The sequence below is a fragment of the Herpailurus yagouaroundi genome, unplaced genomic scaffold, assembly GCF_014898765.1.
Source record: "Herpailurus yagouaroundi ecotype Mexico unplaced genomic scaffold, PumYag 191, whole genome shotgun sequence".
Classification (NCBI taxonomy): Eukaryota; Metazoa; Chordata; class Mammalia; order Carnivora; family Felidae; genus Herpailurus; species Herpailurus yagouaroundi.
Genome location: NW_024412422.1, coordinates 12,833,496 through 12,853,045, shown reverse-complemented (window position 1 = coordinate 12,853,045; position 19,550 = coordinate 12,833,496). Strand labels below are relative to the sequence as shown.

Below are 19,550 nucleotides of genomic sequence, written 5' to 3'. Positions count from 1 at the left end.
CACGCAATTCTTGATCTCGGGGTTGCGAATTCGAGCCCCATGTTGGGTGTAGAGATTGTTTAAAAATAAAAATCTTTAAACAAACAAACAACCCAGAAACACATAAAACAAGGTTAACCTATTGAACGGCTGACAAAATATTGTGACCAGAGCCTCATAGGAACCACAGGAGCAATGGTTCAATACTAATTCAGTGTTCATGATGACTTTGTAGAACACAACTGCTATGAATGACAAGAATTGACTGTATATGTATTTCAGTTGCTATTCTTGCAACTTTTTTGTAGGTTTTTAAATTTTCAAAATAAAATGTTAACAAAATTTCTCACTTAGAGGCTCACCTGACTGGGGTGCCAGAATTCATACCAGGCAGTCCAGACCCAACAAAGACAGACACAAGAGGTGTCCCTTATGAGTATATTTATGTGTATACAGACACACACACACACACACACACACACACACACACACACACGACACTGAATGGGGAGGGGGATCAAGACAGAAAAAACAAAAAACAAGAAGCATCCAAGTGGCACTGGCACAGGGGAGGAGGAGGGACAAAGGGAGCATTTGCCCCACTGTGGCTCCCACCGGCGGCCTCCTAACAGGAGGTAAACCCAAAGCTGGAAGAACAGGAAGTGCTTATTCTCTTAGAGGAAAGTTTCAAAGTGCAGTCATTTCTCTTAAAAAAAAAAAATAAAATAAAGAAGAAGCCTCTTCCCTCCACTCTCTGCCCCCCTGAAAAAAGCCCAATCCTTGGAGCTGGCTGTCCTTAAGGCTGGGGCAGGACGAGGTCGTGGGGAGCGGCATAAGGCCAAAGATCTCAAGTGCCCAGGCCCAGAAGGGCTTATGCATAGTGGCTGCCGGGCGTCAGGGGGTGATCCCCTCTGTGGTCCAGCTGGTCCTGCAAGCGGGCAAACTCGGCCAGCTCGTTGAGCTCCTGGAACTGTCGGTCCGTCTTATGGCTGACCAATGAGCGGTAGAAGTGGACGGCAAAGACGATGAAGACCAGGCCAAAAGGGACCATGATGGTGGTGGAGGCGATGGCGGCGGCTTGGCCCGGAGTGATGCCACCAGTGCTGCTGACGTTGGCGACTGCATCGCTGGCCGGGGGCTTGCTGGTGGGCCGCAGCTGCCCAGGCTGCTTCTTGAGAGGCAAGAACTTGACCCAGCAGAGCAGCACCACTTCAGCCAGGAAGAGCAGCGTGCCGATGACCGTGGAAAAGGCCCAGGCCAGCTCGATGTGGCGGTGCATGCGCTCATGGGGTGACTCCTTGACCGAGTTGAGGTTATGCACGTTGCTCACCGCCTCGATGTTGGGCAGGATGCAGGTGCTGATCATAAGTGCAAACAGGTGCACGGCCACCAGCACCGTGGTGCATGCACTAAAGGCGATGAGCAGCCCGGGAGGGTAGTCATGGTCGGCATCTAGCTGTACCTCCACCATCGCCACCTAGGGGCAGGGGAGAGGCAGGCTGAGTGCCAGGATTGTCATGGCCCACAGAACCACACTCAAATCCTGGCTCCCCTCCCATCAAGCTCTCGGACCCTGGGCAAATCAACCTGGCCTCTCCAAGCCTCGGTTTCCTGATCTATATAACGGGGGTAAGAGCACCCCCTCACTTAGGGTTGAGAAAGTACTAGTGAAGATAGCAGGTTTGGAGCCCAGGCTGCCTGGATGTGAATCTCAGTTCTGCTATTCGCGGGCCACATGTCCTTGGGAAAGCCACTGAGCCTCAACTTCTTTATTTGTGAAACAGAGATATCACAGTAGTTCACAGGATTATTTTAACAATGAAGTCAGCAATGAACAAAGCATCCGGCTTTGGCTCAGGTCATGATCTCACGGTTTGTGAGTTCAAGCCCCGCGTCGGGCTCTGCGCTGACAGCTCAAAGCCTGGAGCCTGTTTCAGATTTTGTGTCTCCCTCTCTCTCTGCTCCTCCCCTGCTCATGCTCTCTCTCTCAAAAATAAATAAACATTAAAAAAAAATTAAAAAAAAAAAATGAAATCAGAGTCCCTGGTACATGGTAAACATCTCCCAAATAGTATCCATTGCTCCTACCAACCAGCCAGGTATTAAAAGCCAAACCACAAACGGTTAAAATGGTAAGTTTGAGGGGCGCCTGCCTGGGTGGCTCAGTTAAGCGTCTGACTTTGGCTCAGGTCATGATCTCGTGGTTTGTGAGTTCGAGCCCTGCATCTGGCTCTCTGCTGTCAGCGCAGAGCGCTTTGGATTCTGTGATTCCAGAGCTCTCTGCCCCTCCCCCGCTCATGCTCTGCTTCTCAAAAAATAAACAAACTTAAAAAAAAAAGATGGTATGTTTGATGTATATTTTACTATGATACAGTTTGCATTAAAAAAAAAAAAAAAGCACAACCACCAAACCACCAGCGGCCCTCTCTGTTGGCCTAACATATGTTCCCAAGCACAGGCCTCTCCTTTACTCCCCGCTCCAGGGAGAAGGAGAGGGGTGGGGTAGAGAGATGAAGGCCCTCCCAGGCCAGGCCCAGCCCTTTCTAAGGACACAGTGCACCAACCAACGAGGAACGTGAAGCTTCCTCAAAGAGACTGAGCCAGGCTCTGTTGCAGTGTGATTGGCAAGCCCTGGGGCCATCTCCTGCCCTCGCCCCAGCTCTGGGCCCCACGGCTGACGCACTAGCTGCTCCCCAGTTCCTGGAGACCTGTGGACCCAGGGTCACCAGGGGCACGTTCTGGGCCTGCCACCTGCTGCTTCTCACTTGGGCCTTGCAAATCACCCCCATGTGAAGATGCCAGCTCATCAGATCTGGACCAGGAACAGCGAGCAGTGGGCACACTGCCAGGATCTGCCTGCCAGGCTGGAGGGACTGGGGCAGCAAACGCCAATGGCAATACCATTAAGGATAGTGAGTGGCCTTTCATAAAATGTTTGCTATGTGGGTACCAGGCTCAGAGAGGGGAGGTCCAATGCTGAAATGTATCCACTAGCCCCATACCAGGTGACCCTGACCCCTCCTTACCCCGGAGGCGGGGGGTCGGGCTCTTTCTTTCCCCACTAGCTCTCCTGCCTGTTTGCCTGGCCCTGCTTGCTTTCATTTCTCATCTCTCTCTCTACCCTTCCTTTGACCAGGAAAGGCAGTGTGGGGCATTGGTCAGGATCACGGGCTCTAGAGCCAGGCTGCCTGGCTTTGAACTCTGACTCCTCTGCCCTTTATTCAGCTGTGATTCTAGCAAGCTCCTTCAACTTTCTGGGCCTCAGTTTCCTTATCTGTAAAATGGGAATAATAGTACATGACTCAGAGCATTGTTGTGAGGACCGAGTTAATCCCATGTAAAATACTTAGTGCCTGGCAGAAAGTAAACACTCAATAAAAGTGAGCTTTATTATCATTTTTTCAGTTTAGAAACTTTCATCCCCAAACCCACTATCTCTATATGGAATTGTCTGGGGTTTCTACTCTCCACTGGAAGGGTATACCTGGGCTGAAAGAACACCAAGGCCAAAGTGAGGGGCCTGAGTCTGGCTCCAGAACCACCTTCCTTATTTGACCTTGGTCAAAACCTTCCCCTCTTGTCTGTAAAAGGAGGGAACATGGCGAGATTAAGGTCACAGGCTAAAGCTAATTTGGGGTCTGACACCTTGAGAATCTGATGAAAATAATGGATATCCTCCTTCGAACATCCAGGCATATATATTCACAGGGCTTTTCAGACAATTTCAACGAGATTCACAGACTTGCCCCAGACTTGCCCCAGTTGATGACTGTATGAACTGTTCAGCCCAGGAGTTTACAAAATGTTTCAAACTCATATAAATCTGGGGCAGTGCCATCAGGATTTCAACTGTTTTTTAAGATCACTGGTGGCCTAATGCCAATCCTGAGAATTCTTAGTACACATGGGTGAGGGCAGGCCATCAGGGCCCAGTGAGTTAAGGGACACAGTTAAGGGACACATCCCAGGGACCCCTGTTCTCAGCCACCAAGCCTGCCCACGCTGGAAATGGAGGGGGACACCCTCCAGCAATGCATGCCTTCTGCCACCACCTCCCCACCCCCAGCACTTCCTCTTCCTGTTTTTGGCCTGTTGCCCCGGAACCTGAAACTGGAGAAGGGACAAGCAGGAGAGCCCGCTGGCTGCTTGGCTGCCTCAGGTCCACTGGCTATTTATTCACTCACTGGAAATATCCAGACCCATGAGGTACATCAGGCTGAACTGAATGCTGGGGTATATTCCAGGGGGACATATACAGGTAACTAATCTGTTCCCTTACCTGGTGTCTCCCCTTCTATGTAGCCATTAAGGATGAATTGGCTTCTCCACTTACAAAGCTGGTGACCTTGGATAAGTATTTCAACCTCTCTGTGTCACATCAATAAAACAGGGGCCCACTTCTTATGGTTGTTATGACCATTTAATGAGCTAATGAATATAAAGCCCTTGGAACAGGAGCTGGCATACAGTAAGCTTAACAAAGTATCAACGATTATGAGCAACATCATTATTCTTTTACAAATGAGGAAAAATGGGCTCAGAGAGGCGAGGTCAGACTGCTTCTAAGTGGGAGCTCTGAACTCAGATCCATGTGGCTTTAAAGCCCATGTGCAAAGTGGATAATAGAAGCTCTTTCTCATCTGGGTGCCCCTACAGACTGAATGCTTCTGTTCCCTCTAAATTCTCACCTTGAAACCCTAATCCCCAGTGTAATAGTAGTAGGAGGTGGGGCCTTTGGGAGATGATTAGGTCAGGAGGGTGGAGCCCTCGCAACAGGTTAGTGTCCCTACAAAAGAGAGCCCAGGGGCACCTGGGTGGCTCAGTGGGTTAAGCATCCACTCTTGATTCGGGTCAGGTCATGATCTCACTGTTGCTGAGATGGAGCCCTGCGGAGCCTGCCTGGGATTCTCTCTCCCTCTCTCTCTGCCCCTCCCCTGCTTGTGCTCTCTCTCTCAAAATAAATATATAAATTAAAAAAAAGGGGGGGGTGTATGTGTTTATGCATGGAACCTGCTTAGGATTCCCTCTCTCTCTCTCTGTCGTTCTCCCCCGATCACACTCTCTAAAAGAAAAAGAACAAAAAGAGTGAGAGAGCCCAGAGAGCCCCTTGCCACTCCAGCCATGGGAGGGCAGAGTGAGTAGACAGCAGCTTTGAATCAGGAAGCCAGCCCCTCCACAGATTCTGAATCTGCTGACACCTTGATCTGGGATGTCCAGTCTCCAGAACTGTGAGGAAATAAATGTCTGTTGTTTATAAGCCACCCAGTTTGTTATTCTGGTACAGCGGCCCAGATGGACTAAGACAGTTGCTGAGGAGACTAAATAAGGTCTTGACATGTAAGCATTTACCACAGGGCCAGGTTACAGAAGGTGCACAATAAATTTTAGTTAAAAAGAAAAACATGGGGCTTGAAGCAGAAGAGAAATAGCCCAGGGGTGCCTGGTTGGCTCCGTGGGTAGAGTATGCGGCTCTTGATCTTGGGGTCATGAGTTCGAGCCTCATGTTGGGTGTTGAGATTGCTTAAATAAACTTTAACAAAGAGAGAGAGAGAGAGAGAGAGAGAGAGAGAGAGAGAGAGAGAAAGAAATAGCCCCTGGACACCCTCAGCTGATCCCATGAAAGAACTGATCCCATGAGCCAAGGTTCTACCCCCTGGGGTGGGTGAGAGGGTCAGATCCCCACTCTGGGCCTCATCTGCCCAAGTTCCAAACCTGGGGCATAAGGGGAAAGTCTGCCCCAAACCACATGGTGCCAGATGGCTACCTCAGCAGGACAGAGACCACGCTTTCCACACCATTTGTCATACTCACAGGATCCAGGACCAGAAATCACAGCTGCTGGAACGGACCTGACCTGGGGACACCAGAACTGGCCAGCTCTCCCAGAGGTCTTGAGCTGGGGAGAGGCTGGCAGCAAAGCCTGAAACGCTGGGCACTTTGAGGAAGAGGAAAAGCCCTGCTCCCAAGCTCTGGAAGAAACCCCATTACCCTCACCAGCCCCTACAATTCCTGGGGCTTTGGCCATGCAGGCTGGCTGTATGTACTGTTCCCACACTAGGGGCAGAGTTCAGTGCCATGGGGCTGCGGAAAGAATAATGTGGACTGAGAAGGAACGGATCGCACGCGTCTTGGATCCTGATGAAAACCATTCACAGGAATACAAGCCACTGTTTTTTCCAGAACGCTTCCCGCTTGGGAAATCTCCCCACAGATAGCAAGAGTAAAGTCAAGGGGGCCTCGTAGAATCTGGCAGGCGACTCCCAGGGCCCCAGCTCAGTCCCAGAGAGATCAGATCAGATCAGATTGCAAGCAACTTCACAAGGTAAATATAGCCAGAGTGCTGGGCCTGTTAACCCAAAATAAACAGCTCCCAGCCAGCCAAGGGCCTGCTTGAACCTGGCCACATGGGGCCTAAAGGGATAGGAAGGACGAGAGACTGCCAGCCCCACCTCACACTGGTCCGTGGATCCCGCACGGTGAACACTGGGATGCCAATTTTCAAGTTATGAGACAAGAAGATGACCATAGGACTCTACAAAGGGTGGGGCCTGGCTGGCTTTGCCAGGCATGTGCCCGCTACGCCCGAATGCCAACCATCATTCCTCGCCCCTGCTGGGCTCCATGGAGACCCCTGCCACCTGGTGACTCGAAGTCCAGGCCCTTCTGAGACAGTCCTCCCATGCCTGGCCCGACCCCAGCACCCACAGTTGGGAGAGCCAACTGTCCTTTTTCTAAGCCGAAGCTTCACTGTTCACTCCTTAAGGAGGGTAGGTGGCTGGGCCTGGAACAGGAGGGCCACCAAGCATAGCCACCCAGGTCATCCAGAGTTGTCTGAGCCTGCCGCACTACCTCAAATGCAAACCATTTATTAAGAAAGAATTGAGGCCTTGTCTAGTGGTTTATAAACTCTTTTGACCACTTCAGTCCAGTACTCCAAATGTTTCCATAAAGAGAAACACATTTGTAACAGAAACAAAAGTTTCCCCAAACAATACTTCTTTTTTTAAAAAAAAAATTTTTTTTTTAATGTTTATTCATCTTTGAGAGACAGAGAGAGACAGAGCATGAGCGGGGAAGGGAGACACAGAATCTGAAGCAGTCTCCAGGCTCTGAGCTGTCAGCACAGAGCCCGACGTGGGGCTCGAACCCACGAACTGTGAGATCATGACCTGAACCGAAGTCGGACGCTCAACCGACTGAGCCACCCAGGTGCCCTACAATACTTCTTCTTAAAGGAAGGTAATATAGCCTATCCTTACAACACCCAATGCATGCTATTTCATTCCATTCTTATTTCATTTGAAAACAACAACAACAACAACAACAAAACAAAAAACAAAAACCTGGTGGTGATTCACTAAATATAGGTCATAAACTAAATTTGTTGAACTTGCTGGTTGGGGGAAGGACAGGCCTAGGCTCTTTCTTTCTTTTTTAAATTAAAAATATATATATTTATTTGGGGGGAGGGGCAGAGGGAGAGAGAGACACAGAATCCAAAGCAGGCTCCAGGCTCTGAGCTGTCAGCCCAGAGCCTGATGGAGGGCTTGAACTCATGAACCCTGAGATCATAACCTGAGCCAAAGTCAGAAGCTCAACCAACTGAGCCACCTAGGCACCCCTGGGCTTTCTCTTGATCTAGCTAATTCCAATTCCTTGGTTTTACCTTCCAAGTCACCCCTGTTCTGTGGCCTCTCAGGTGAGGATGAGACCATTCACCTACTTATGGGAAATATGTATTGAGAGCTTACTATGTGCCTGGAGGACCTTGTGGCTCCGAGAAAGTGCAGGAACTAGGACAGCAAAATCTCTGCCCCAGCGAGCATGGCAGGCACTGAATATTTAGGCAAAATAAGTATTTTCAGATTGTGGTAAATGTCCTTCAATCCACACTCTCCTGCTACTACACTTATCGAACATGTCCTAAAGACGTAACTATATGACTTGCTTCCTCCACTATACTCTTATTTCCTGTTTCCCCAGGATCCAGCACTGTTCCTCTTCCCTCTAGGGGCCATGGTAAAACACTGTTGAAGAAATAAATCAGGGACACCTGGGTGGCTCAGTTGGTTAAGTGTCCAACTTCGGCTCAGTTCGTGATCTCGCAGTTCAAGCCCCGTGTCAGGCTCTGTGCTGACAGCTCAGAGCCTGTAGCCTGCTTCAGATTCTGTGTCTCCCTCTCTCTCTGCCCCTCCCTCACTTGCACTCTGTCTCTCTCTGTCTCTCAAAAATAAATAAACATTAAAAAAAAAAAAAAAAAGCTACCCAGAAGTCCCATTAGAGAGAAACCTGCTGGCTTTTACTTAAACTTTCTCAGCTTTAGTTCTCCAAGGGACCCCACCCAGCCCCAAACATTGATTACTATCATGCCATCTTAAGAAACCCTAGAGTTCTCTCCTTCACCAGACCTGGACCCAACAACTGGCAGAACTCAATACAAATCCCAGCTGAAAATTCCAGAAATGCAGGACAGACACTTGTGAAGTTTTACAAAAGGCTTCTCTGCGAGGCAGGGAGCACCCTCCCCTTGGGGCATTAGACAAATTTCCATTTATAAACAGCCTGGAGTGCAGAACCCCACATCTGGAAGGATTCAAAGGCCCAGCTATCAACCAGCTACAGCAGCCAGAGGGCAGTTAAGTAGAAATGGCTCCAAGTCAGACCTACCAGTCCATGAATTTTACTAGCTGGGTATCTTAACTTCTATGTTTCTAAGAGCCTTAGTTTTTCTATCTATAGTAAATATCTTTTAGAGTTGGTCTGAGGAGGGGGGCCTGGGTGGCTCAGTTGGGTTAAGTGTCTGACTCTTGATTTTGGTTCTGGTTATGATCTCATGGTTCATGGCTAGGGAGTTTGAGCCCAGCACTGATAGCTAGAGATTCTCTCTCTGCCCCTCCCCCACTCGAGCTCTTTCTCTCTCTCTCTCTTTCAAAAATAAATAAACTTAAAAAAAAAAAAGAGTTGATCTGAGGATAAAATAAGAATGAAAGAAAAGGGTCCAGGGTCATTCATATCTAGTGGTTAGTAAATAGTAGTAACATCATCAAGATTATTCTAGAATTCATCACACAACTCCTCTCCTCCAAAACCTTAATGCCTCCCACTGCCTACACAAGAATTCAGATTTCCAAAACAGCCAGTCAAAGCCAAGCAACACCTTACCTGACTAGATTCACCTTTCTCAACTACTCCCTACACACCCTCAACTCCAGCCACACCTGCCCCGCCACCTTTCTCTGAGACCCTAAATTTCCCATTTTGTAACTTTGCTCCCAACACTTCCTCTGATAGGAGGGTTCTTCCCGAGCTCTGACTCTATCACCTCTGGAATCACACTCTTTGGAATCAGTTCACCCCTGGGGCGCCTGGCTGGCTGGCTCAGTGGGTAGAGCGTTCAACTCTTGATGGTGGGGTTGTAAGTTCAAGCCCCACGTTGGGTATAGAGATAACTTAAAAAAAAAAAAAAAAAGAAAAAGAAATCAGTTAACCCTTACCAAAGTAGTCCCATGGGAACAAGGGTGAGCAAGATTCTTGAAAACCTGGGCCAGGTATGTTCTAAGTGCTTTGCAAGTACTAACGCAATGAACCCTCACACCAACTCTGTGAGGCAGGTACTGCCATTATCCTCATTTTACAGGTAAGGAAGCGAAGGCCCCGAGACATTAAGTGACTTCCCCAGGACCTCACAGTTGTAAGCGGTAAAGCCGGGATTTAAACCCAAGTTGTCTGGCTCCAGAGTCCTTGTTCTTTCTTTGCTCTGCCGTATTCGGGCCTCGAGCTCTGTCCTCCTACCACTCCCGGTGTTTCCCCCTAGCGATGGGGCCACCCCAGGGTCACAGGGCTCTGCAGCTCACCAGCCAAGCAATCCCAGCCAAATTATCCACCTTGGACAAAGCACCTGCCCTCGCCTGCCCTCCACAGATCGTGTGAAGATCACAAGAGATGGTGCAAATAAAACACTTAGCACAACGCCTGGCCTACTGCAAGAGCCCAATCAACAAAAGCAATGATTACTATTTAGTAATTAGCACTATGAGTAGTAACAGTTATTTCTTACTCGTCTCCATGCCCCCCTGAACTCTGAACAACATATCCCAGAGGCTCAATGTCTTATGATTTCAGCCCTTCCTTCCAACTCATTTTCACAGACATTCCAAGCAACTTCTGAACCCGTTCTGGGACCCGGGAACAAAAGGGTGCTGGCGGGCAGAGAACTTGAGGAGGCAGATAATCCAAAAATAATTGATCCCAGGTTGTGGAAAGCATTTTGTTTACGGCAACAAGCTGACCTTCCCAATTATCTTCTGCTTAGGCTAACGTTACAGCCTGCCCTCCGCAGCAAACCAAGATTGCCAGTGTGCTTGCCATGGTCCCACAAGGCACAGGGTCAGGCCGAGGGGGCTGCCTCTCACTTAGATAAACTGAGGCACAGGTGACTTGAGTCATACCCTCATCTCCAGGAGCTCCTGCAGGATGCTGATCATGTGCTATGTATCCAGGGCCCCTGGTTTAGGGAGTCCGGATGCTGAGCCTAGCAAAGGCATGTTGTTTCTAGAAACGCTGTCAGGAGTAGGATTCTTGTTTGCAGACGACAGAGGGTCCAGCTACGGTATGTACAATCAGATTCTGACAATTCCTCAACCTCTGGTGGGCTCAGTCAGGACTCATAACAAATCCTCATGCAAGACGAGAGCAGGATAGGTACCCGTTTTGTCCACATGAGGAAACTGGCTTCAAAGAATATAAGCCGCTTATCTGAGATCCTGCAGCCTATCTCCCCAGCACATCAGGGCACCTGGCCAGGCCCTTCGGCCCACAAGGGGGGAGTCTCTCAATCCCCTCCGGGCTCTTCAGAGACCCTCCCTCAATCTCACCTGCTGAGCAGGTGAGCCTGGTAGCCTTGCCAACTCTCCTACCTTTGGAGATCGGAGGTCACATCAGTGCCTCTGGTTTTCCATGTCTCTAGGAAGGAAGCCCTCTGGGGGCAGGAAGTTGGTTGTGCTGACTCACGGGCCAAGGGAGAGTAGTCCAGGAAACTTGCCACTGTTTCCATGGTGCCGGGCTGTGTGGCACCCCTTCCTCTCAGAGGCTCACTCACAAGGCTGGGTGTCTGTAGTGGGGAGTGGAGCAAGGTAGACCTGCCTGCCTCTTCGATCTGTCTGTCCAGGCCAACTCCATTTCTCCCATAGATTTACAGACTCACAACAGTTGCCCCCTTGTAACCACTGTCCCAGAACACAGGCTGTGATGGGGCTCACCCCTCCCTGTCAGAAGAACTTTGGGGAGTTCATCTGTGGAGCCAGGAAGCCTTCTCCACCCTGACCAGGGAAAATATAAAGATTTTTCTTTTGTAGTTTTTTTTTTTAAAGTAATCTTTACACTTAACATGGGGCTCGAACTCACAACCCCGAGATCAAGAGTGGCATGCTCTTCCAACTGAGCCAGCCAGGCACCCCCAGACCAGGGAAATACAGGTCCCCAAGATATAGTCTGGATGAGCCAAGGCCCACCCAATGCCACTGGCTGCCCTGCTTCCTGACTTCCTGCACCATATTCTTAGCAGGAGGAAGAGGAAGGTGCCATCTGATTGAGAGGCTAGCTTCTCCAGGCTTAACAGGACTCCAGAGGGCAGGAGAGTGCTACCCATTAGATCCTCAGTTCTCCCGAAGTGGGATGGGGGCTGGGCAGTTATGAATTTATGACCCCAAGAAAAAGGCGAACAGGTATGCCACCATCTTAAATCCAGTGCACAGCTGTGAGAAGCTAATGGTGTCACGCCCTGCCCCCAAACTGTAATGTTTTTATTTTGCTTAGAAGAAACTTTCCTGCTCTATTTCCCATCTCCCAGGAGTCCTGGTCGAACATGTCCCTGGCTGGACGTTGGTCAGAACTCCACATACTCACAAAAGGCACAAGTGCCCAAGACAGTTCTGAGCCTGCAGACTCAGATTCAAATCCTGCTCTAGTAGAGTACCGTATCGCCTTGGGAAAGTTCTGTGGCAAAACCACCTGAAAGGGTAGTTGAGGAATTAGTGTGGAAGTTTAGGGAACCTACAGGATGCCTAGTACAGGGTGAGTGATTGGTAAATGTCAGCTAGTCTTAAAGATTCTTCAGGCAAAAGGCTCAGACTTGTCTCCAAGGATCTGGGAATGACAGAACAGAATTCCATCATATGACCTAAACTAAACACTAGGGTGCCACTCCCTCACACAAACACACACATTCTCTCCTCTCCTCTCAAGGGCTTCCTCGATTTAATTCTTTTTTTTTTCTTTTTAATTTTTAAAAATGTTTATTCATTATAAACACAGAGCACAAGTGGGGGAGGGGCAGAGAGAGGGAGACACAGAATCTGAAGCAGGTTCCAGGCTCTGAGCTGTCAGCACAGAGGGCGACAAGGGGCTGCGACTCGTGAGCGGAGCTGTGAGATACGACCTGAGCTGAAGTCGGACGCCCAACCGACTGAGCCACCCAGGCACCCCTAATTCTTAGAGATACTTCTAAATAGCAGCCTTCATTTACTGATTCAGAAATCAAGATCCAGAGAGAAATGTGTCTCAGGTCACCCAGGCAGTGGCAGACCTAGGGAGAGCTCTTCCCCACCGGACCACCTGGCTTTTCCACTGAGGCCCCGTGTGCTCTGGGCTTGCTCAGGGCTTCTAAAAAGTTCAGGCTCCATTGCGTCGGCCCACTTGTTTGTGGAACACAGGGAGAGTACCAGACACACTCCCAAGAAAACACGAGGGTGCAGCCACTCCCTCCCTCAAGGCCAAGAGCTTAGCTTACTCCCTGGGGAGGCGGGAGTGCTCTGGGCTAGGGACCTTGTTGGGGCGGGGGGGAGACCCCACTCACACCGGTTGATGTCACACAGTGATAATCAGGAATTGTTCTGTAGGCCCCGCCCTGGGAGACTCCAGGCCTGAAGGCATCCTCAGGGCCACTTCTTGGTCCAACCTGCAGCCTCACCTACACCGGCTCTCAGAGGCTTCTCGCTGCAGCCCAGCCTTGCATGGGAAGAGGAAACTATGCCTGACCCCCCAGATCAGCTGAAAGCCCATTCATGGGGAATATGTCCCACCGGCCTCCCCCACACCCAGTGACTCAGTGGCAAGTTTCTGAAGAGTAGACTGAGGGTGGAGAGCGGTTGTCAAAACCCCAGGCTGAGGCTCTCGGAAAATGCAGTGGGAGAAAGGTTGTCAGGAAATCCCCTCCAGTAGGTGATAAAAGGACATGGCCAATACCTTTTGGCCTCAAGTATGAGGTCATGTGAGAGACAGCTCGAGGGTCCCTCTCCACCTCTTGACACCTGCTCCCAAGGAGATCACACCCTTTCCGTCCTTCCTTTCCCCCTGAACATATGTGGGACTGTCTTCCTACAGATCCACTTCTAAGATACTGCTCTTTCCTCCCTATTTGCTGCATCAAACTTGCCCATTTGAAGACACCTGAGCCCCCCAACCCTGGACAATTTCTATGACACCCAATCTCCCACACCAGGTGTCACTTGTCGCCCACTTTTCCTCACGTCCAGCACTCTGGACTTCCCACCCCCCAGCGTTCACAACACCTTTCTCCCAGATCTTTCCCGCATCCCCTGCCCTCCCGGCCCGCCCAGCTTGCTCCCTGTGGGCACCGTCGGGGCTGCGGGCGGGAGCGGCCAGGACAGGAGAGGGGGCAGGGCAGGGCGGCCCGAGCTCACCATGGCGAAGCCGGAGAGCAGAGCAGAGGTCCGGCTAGAGGCTTTGAGCTTGGCACGGCTCAAGTAAAGCTTGCGCCAGGACAGCGCCTGCATCGAGTGCTCGTTGAGGCTCATCACCTCGGAGTAACTCTGGCCGATCCAGTCCGGGTAGGTGACGGCGGCTGGCGGCGGCGACGACCCCGGGGTCTCCCCGTCCCCGCTGCGGCGGCGGCTCCGGCGGCTGCCGCTGGTGGTGCTGCCGCCGCTGAGGGGAAGCTCGGGGCTGTTGTTGTTCGGGGGCGGGGCGGGCTCCGGATGCATGGAGCACCGTGCAAAGGCGCGGGCCGGCCCGGGCGCCTGCGAAGGCAGCGGCCCCCACCCTCCGCCGCACCTCCGCCTCCGCCTGAGGCAGACGCCGCCTGCCCCCCGCGCGGGCCGGGCCTGACCCAGACGGCCGCCAAGCACGAGAGGCAGGTCGAGGAAGCTGCTGCAGCCCCAACTCGCAGGCCCGCCGCGCCGCTTGCAAAAGCCCGGGACGGCCCCGACGCGAGCCTGCGCGGTAGCCGGCGTCCAAGATCCTTGGTCCGGACCCTCGGCGCGCGCCGCGATTGGCCGCCCCCTTGGGCTCATTAGCACGGCCCCGCCCATTCCTGACACCCCGCCCACGAGGAGGTGGGAGGTACCGGCGCAAGTCATGTGACTCGTGCCCTCCGACGGCACCGCCCACCGTCTCCGGCGCGGGTTACAAGCCTTTGCTCCTCTTTCTGGCAGCTCTCCAGGCCCTCAGGGCCGTGTCGAGCTCTCGCTGCCCGCGCCTCCCGTCTCAGCTGCTCCGATGGCCCCTCGCCCAGAGCTCGGACTCCTGAGTCGGGCCACCTGAGGTCACCTCTCGGCACCTCCTGAGGCCCGTTCCCCCTTGGAACTAAGTGGCTCAAGGTCTGTAGGAAAAAGCTGGCTGAGGTCTAGAGTTCATTCGGTCTTTACTTACTGAGCACCTACCAGGTGCCAACTTGTTTAGTCGCTCAGGGGTGAACAACATGGACAAAATCCCCTGCCTTCGTGGCGCTTATATTCTAGAGGGAAGACACACAAACACCAAGGAGTAAAATTATGATAGTTTAGAGGGTGATAAATGTATTCGGGAAAAAAAAAAAAAAAAAAAGCAGGGTAAAGGGGATGAGTAGTGCCCGGGTTGCAATTTTTATTTAAGAATGCTGTGGTCGGGGAGTTTTGGTCTGTTTTGTTCAATCCGTTCATTTGACGGGTCACCAGCGTCTGATGTGTAGTAGGTTGGCTGGCACCCGATAAATATTTTTTGAATGAATGAATGCTCAAACCCATTCAGAAACTGTTTACTGAGCGCCTAGTAAGTGCGAGACTGAGGGATTCCAGGAAAATGGTAACCTTACTGGAATCATATTTTAGTGGGGACAACAGGCAATAAATTAATAAGTTTACACTTTTCTGACTTGGTCACATTTGAAATGAGACCTGAGCCAGCGATGCAAAAAGCCAGGAGCCTGTATTCAGGGGACAATAGCAAGTGCAAAGACCCTGAAGTGGAGGCAGAGGTGAGGTGGGGTTAGAGGTCTAGGCTCTGGGAGGACAGGGACATTTACTGTCGGGTTCACAAGTGTACCCCAGTATCTAGAATAGCACTAGGCACGTAGGTGGCGCTCAGTAAGTATCTGTTGAATGAATAGATGTGGGAGAGACAGTGATGAGTGAAGCTCATAATTAGCCCAGTCAAATCACAGGCATGTGGCATTCCAGGTCAGCGATGATGAAATTTAACTATTGTCACCACTAGAGGGCGCTCCTCCACACCCCCCACATTATGGGATCAACCTTAAGGCCCCTTCCTCCCCAAAGTCTCTGGGATTCCTCAGAGGCCTTTCTGGGCGTTTTCTTGAAGACTAGGCAAGTTGGAATTTGAAATCTCACCTCACTGGGCTTGTTTCTTTGATGTTTTTTGTACTTGTTACTCCTTCTCCTTACCATCTGTGTTCAAATGCCACCTCCCAAGACAGACCTTTCCTTTCTGTCTAAAGTAGCCCCTATCTCATATTCCATCATCTCACCCTACTTTATTTCTTTTGGAATTCTGATTACTAAAGTATCTGAAATCACCTAGTTTGTTTATGTATTGACCTGTTTGTCCTTGTCCCCACCCCAGCCAATGAGCACCCTGAGAGCAAAGTTGGTGTCTGTTTAAGTCACTTTGTCAACACCCCAGGGACTCTCACGGGATTAGGTGCACAGGAAACTCCTATTTGAAGCATGTTTAATGAATAAGATGTGCTTGGGTCTGAAGAATCCTTGCTCAGACAGAATTGGGTACACAACATTTGGAAGCTGGTGGGGCCTGAGGGAGGCCACGTCTGAAAGGGGAAGAGGCTGGAAGCTGGAAGGAGAGATTTGCTGATTTAGAAGGAACAATGGGATCTGGGAGTGGCAGTTTAGCAGGGGGCTTTGGAGTTGGGATGAGGCCACGTTTCCTTCCTCCAACTCCTCCATCATGCCCCTCCCCCCCTCCTTCTAATTCTCTGCAGTTTGAATCCTACCACATGCACAGAGCAGAAAAAATAAAAATATTATCCAGACTTGGAGGGGAGGCATCTGGGCAATCCCTGCTTCCGGCCCTAGGTCCTATAGCCCTGAAGGGCCTGTCGTTAGTAACTTTTCCCCACCAGCCGGGACCTGAGATGCACCAACTCCACCCAGACTAACCATTAGAGAGAGAATCCTGTTTGAAACCCAAGCTGCCCAGCCCGGCGGTGCTTCCAAACTCCACGCGTAGCTCCCCCTAGGGGCCAGGGACGTGTGCTCTCAGCCTTTGGGAGTTTATATCAAAAAAAAAAATCCAAATAGAATTTTTTCAGTCAACTCTGTGCGTGAGCCTATAGAGCTCCAACTGAAAATGTTGCTGCATCCTGCCGCTGTGGCTGTGGGCACAGCCCAGGGCTGACCAAAGATGGCCCAAGCTGCCCTTGGAGATCGGGTAGCAAGCTCCTGGTAAGATGGAGTGAAAAAAAGCTAATGCTTAAGTAGTACTTACTAATGACAAGTGCTATTTTAAACCCTTTATTATTAAGTAATTTATATATTGTAAATAAGTACATAATATGCAAATATAACATGTATGATTTAATATATATTACATATAATTGATATATTTTATTAAAATTGTTATATACTTGTTATATATTTAAGTTTTTATTTTATTTTAAGATTCTTTAAAAATTTATTTACTTTTTAAATTTAATTTTCTTTTTTTTTTTAATGTTTATTTATTTTTGAGAGAGAGAGAGAGATAGAACATGAGCTGCGGAGGGGCAGAGAGAGAGGGAATCACAGAATCCGAAGCAGGCTATAGGCTGTCAGCACAGAGCCTGACACGGGGATCAAATACACAGACTGTGAAATACTGACCTGAGCCAAAATCCAGTGCTTAACTGGTGGAGTCACGTAGGCACCCCTATTTTATTTTTTTTAATATTTCTTCTTTTTAATTTGAGAGAAAGAGATTGAGAGCAGGGGAGAGGGACAGAGGGAGAGATAGAGAATCTCAAGCAGGCTCCATGCTCAGCGTGGAACCCAATGTGGGGCTCCATCCCATGACCCTGGGATCATGACCTGAGCCGAAATCAAGAGTCCAACGCTTAACCAACTGAGCCACCCAGGTGCTCCTAAATATTGTTTTAAGTAGGCTCCATGGCCATCATGGGGGTTGAACTCATGACCTTGAGATTAAGAGTCATATGCTCTACTGACTGAGCCAGCCAGGCGCCCCTTAAAATTTTATTTTTAAGTAATCTCTATACTCAACATGGGGCCTAAACCCACAACCCAAGATCAAGAGTTGCATGCTCCACAGACTGAATCAGCCAGGGCCCCCCATATTATAGGTTATATTAAATACGTGAAATGATTTTATTGTTTATTATTTTATTATATTGAATATATTGTATTCAACTCAAGAGTTTTTTACAACTCATGCTATTAATATCACCATTTTCCAGATGGAAAATCAGAAAACTAATGAGTATAGTAAGTACTACAGGACATTAAACCTTAGAGTGGGACTCTAGGATCTGGGGCTTCACCACCATCAAACTCACACCTGCCTGCATCTCCAGAGGTATTTTGTTAACGTGTAAGTTACTAAAAACCATCCAAGCAGTTTAGTTTTAGCTTGTTCTTAGGGCAAAGTTTGAGAACCACTGAACTAGATGGGCTTTAGTTTTTAAGTACTTTCAGTGTTTTACAATGGTTGGGGTTGGCTGTTCCCTTGTCTACTCAGTTGCAATGTGACCTTGGGCAAATTACTTAACCTCTCTGAGCCCCCAGTCCTCTTAGCAAAAATGGAGGTATTAGAAATATCTATTCATGGACCCTGAGTGTGGACACCTAGTCACCTCTCTCAGGAAGATTAATAGGAGAGGTATATTTGATGCCCAGCTGAAGAGGAACCTTCTTGCCACTTCCTGTTCAATAAAAAGCTCAAAGACTTTTCCACTTTTAAAAAGAGAGTACTTTGGGGCGCCTGGGGTGGCTCATTCAATTGAGCTTCCGACTTTGGCTCAGGTCATGATCTTACTGTTTGTGGGTTCAAGGCCTGCATCGGGCTCACTGCTGTCAGGGAGGAGCCCATTTTGGATCCTCTGTTCCCTCTCTCTCTGCCCCTCCCCTGCTCTTGCTCTCTTTCTCAGAAATAAATAAAACATTTAAATAAATAAATAGAGAGAGAGAGAGAGAGAGAGAGAGAGAGAGAGAACTTTGTTGGAGCCCATCGTAATCTGATCCCTTGCTTCTGTTTACTTCCTTCTCCCATCTATGCCTCCCCCTCTGCTCTGAGGTTTAAAACCCCTAAATTAGGAGTGCCTAACTGGCTCAGTCTGAAGAACCTATGACTCAAGAGTCATCTAGGTGTCATGAGTTTGAGCCTTGTGTTGGGTATACAGATTACTAAAAATAAATAAATGTTTAAAAAACACTCTAAATTAATAATCATAAAAACAACCACCATTTCTTGAACTCATGCCTCTACAGAACAGGGCTTGTATACCTCTGGTAATAGGAAGCTCACTCCTTCCAGAAGCCATGCATTTCCGTAATGGTTATTTTTAACAGTTCCTAAGTTTTCCTTGTATGGAATTGGTATAGGCCTCCCTGTGACTCCCACCGTGTGCCACACAGAATGTGTGAAATCCCTCTGCTGCCCGGCCCTGATGCCAACTCCACAAGACATCTGGAAGGCAGCTTTAGTGAATGATCCAGAAGTCTTTCAGAATGGAAGAAGTGGGTAAAGAAAGCTGGAAACAAAGTTAGGTAACTGTCAGGGGAGAGGTTGTAAAATTCAGAATTAGGATTTGTGGACTTCACTGTTGATCTCCAAATCATTCTCTGGGCCTGGAGCTCAGAGAGCATGTTGGGGAGTCCCTGCTCTTCCTCCCTGGTCTCCACTTCCTGGGCTTGTGGGGCTCACTCCTCCCCCCTGGTCAGGAGCCATTGCTGGGTCCATGTGTTTGTGCCTATGCCTTTTATGGGTAGTGTTTTTTCTGTCTTGGCTAAGAAACCATTGCCAACCCCAAGGTCGTGAAGATATTCACCTGTTTTAAAACTTTAAAACATGGATTTAAAAAAAAAGATCTAGAGGTATTGTTGTATGTTTAGGCATATGATCCATCTCAAACTGATTTTTTTTTTTTAACTTTTAATTATAAGTAATCTCTATACCCACGTGGGGCTTGAACTCACAACCCTGAGATCGAGTCATATGCTCCACTGACTGAGCCAGCCAGGTCACCTTCAAACTGATTTTTAAGTGAAGTAAGGTTTCTCTGTTAAAATGTGAGGACAGTTTTGTCAAAAACCAACTCCCTGCATATG

General features: G+C 49.4%; 2 protein-coding genes across 3 annotated transcripts in view; one reads left to right on the top strand and one right to left on the bottom strand.

Annotated features, from left to right (window-relative positions):
• Positions 1-178: 178 nt before the first annotated feature.
• LOC121010462 (calcium release-activated calcium channel protein 1) lies at positions 179-14,204 on the bottom strand. Its single transcript, XM_040444165.1, has 2 exons — positions 13,680-14,204; positions 179-1,456 (listed from the first exon to the last, which is right to left on the bottom strand). The coding sequence occupies exons 1-2, from the start codon at positions 13,977-13,979 to the stop codon at positions 851-853; spliced, it is 906 nt and encodes a 301-aa protein (XP_040300099.1). The 5' UTR covers positions 13,980-14,204; the 3' UTR covers positions 179-850.
• The window catches only part of KDM2B (lysine demethylase 2B), a 154,578-nt gene continuing 148,754 nt past the window's right edge, over positions 13,727-19,550 (top strand). The window contains exon 1 of one of the 2 annotated variants that reach the window (XM_040444135.1): positions 13,727-13,826. The gene's annotated coding sequence lies outside the window, so the exon portion shown is untranslated. Of the gene's footprint in view, positions 13,827-14,451; positions 14,595-19,550 lie in introns of those variants that run through there. The other variant, XM_040444136.1, reaches the window with a different exon arrangement.

What these genes read in the sequence shown, in the direction of transcription:
- LOC121010462 (XM_040444165.1), bottom strand. Translation starts at nt 13,979, where the DNA reads ATGCATCCGGAGCCCGCCCCGCCCCCGAACAACAACAGCCCCGAGCTT. An exon ending in TGCTCTCCGGCTTCGCCATG is followed by an intron (nt 1,457 to 13,679) that starts GTGAGCTCGGGC and finishes CCCTGCCCCTAG; the next exon opens with GTGGCGATGGTGGAGGTACA.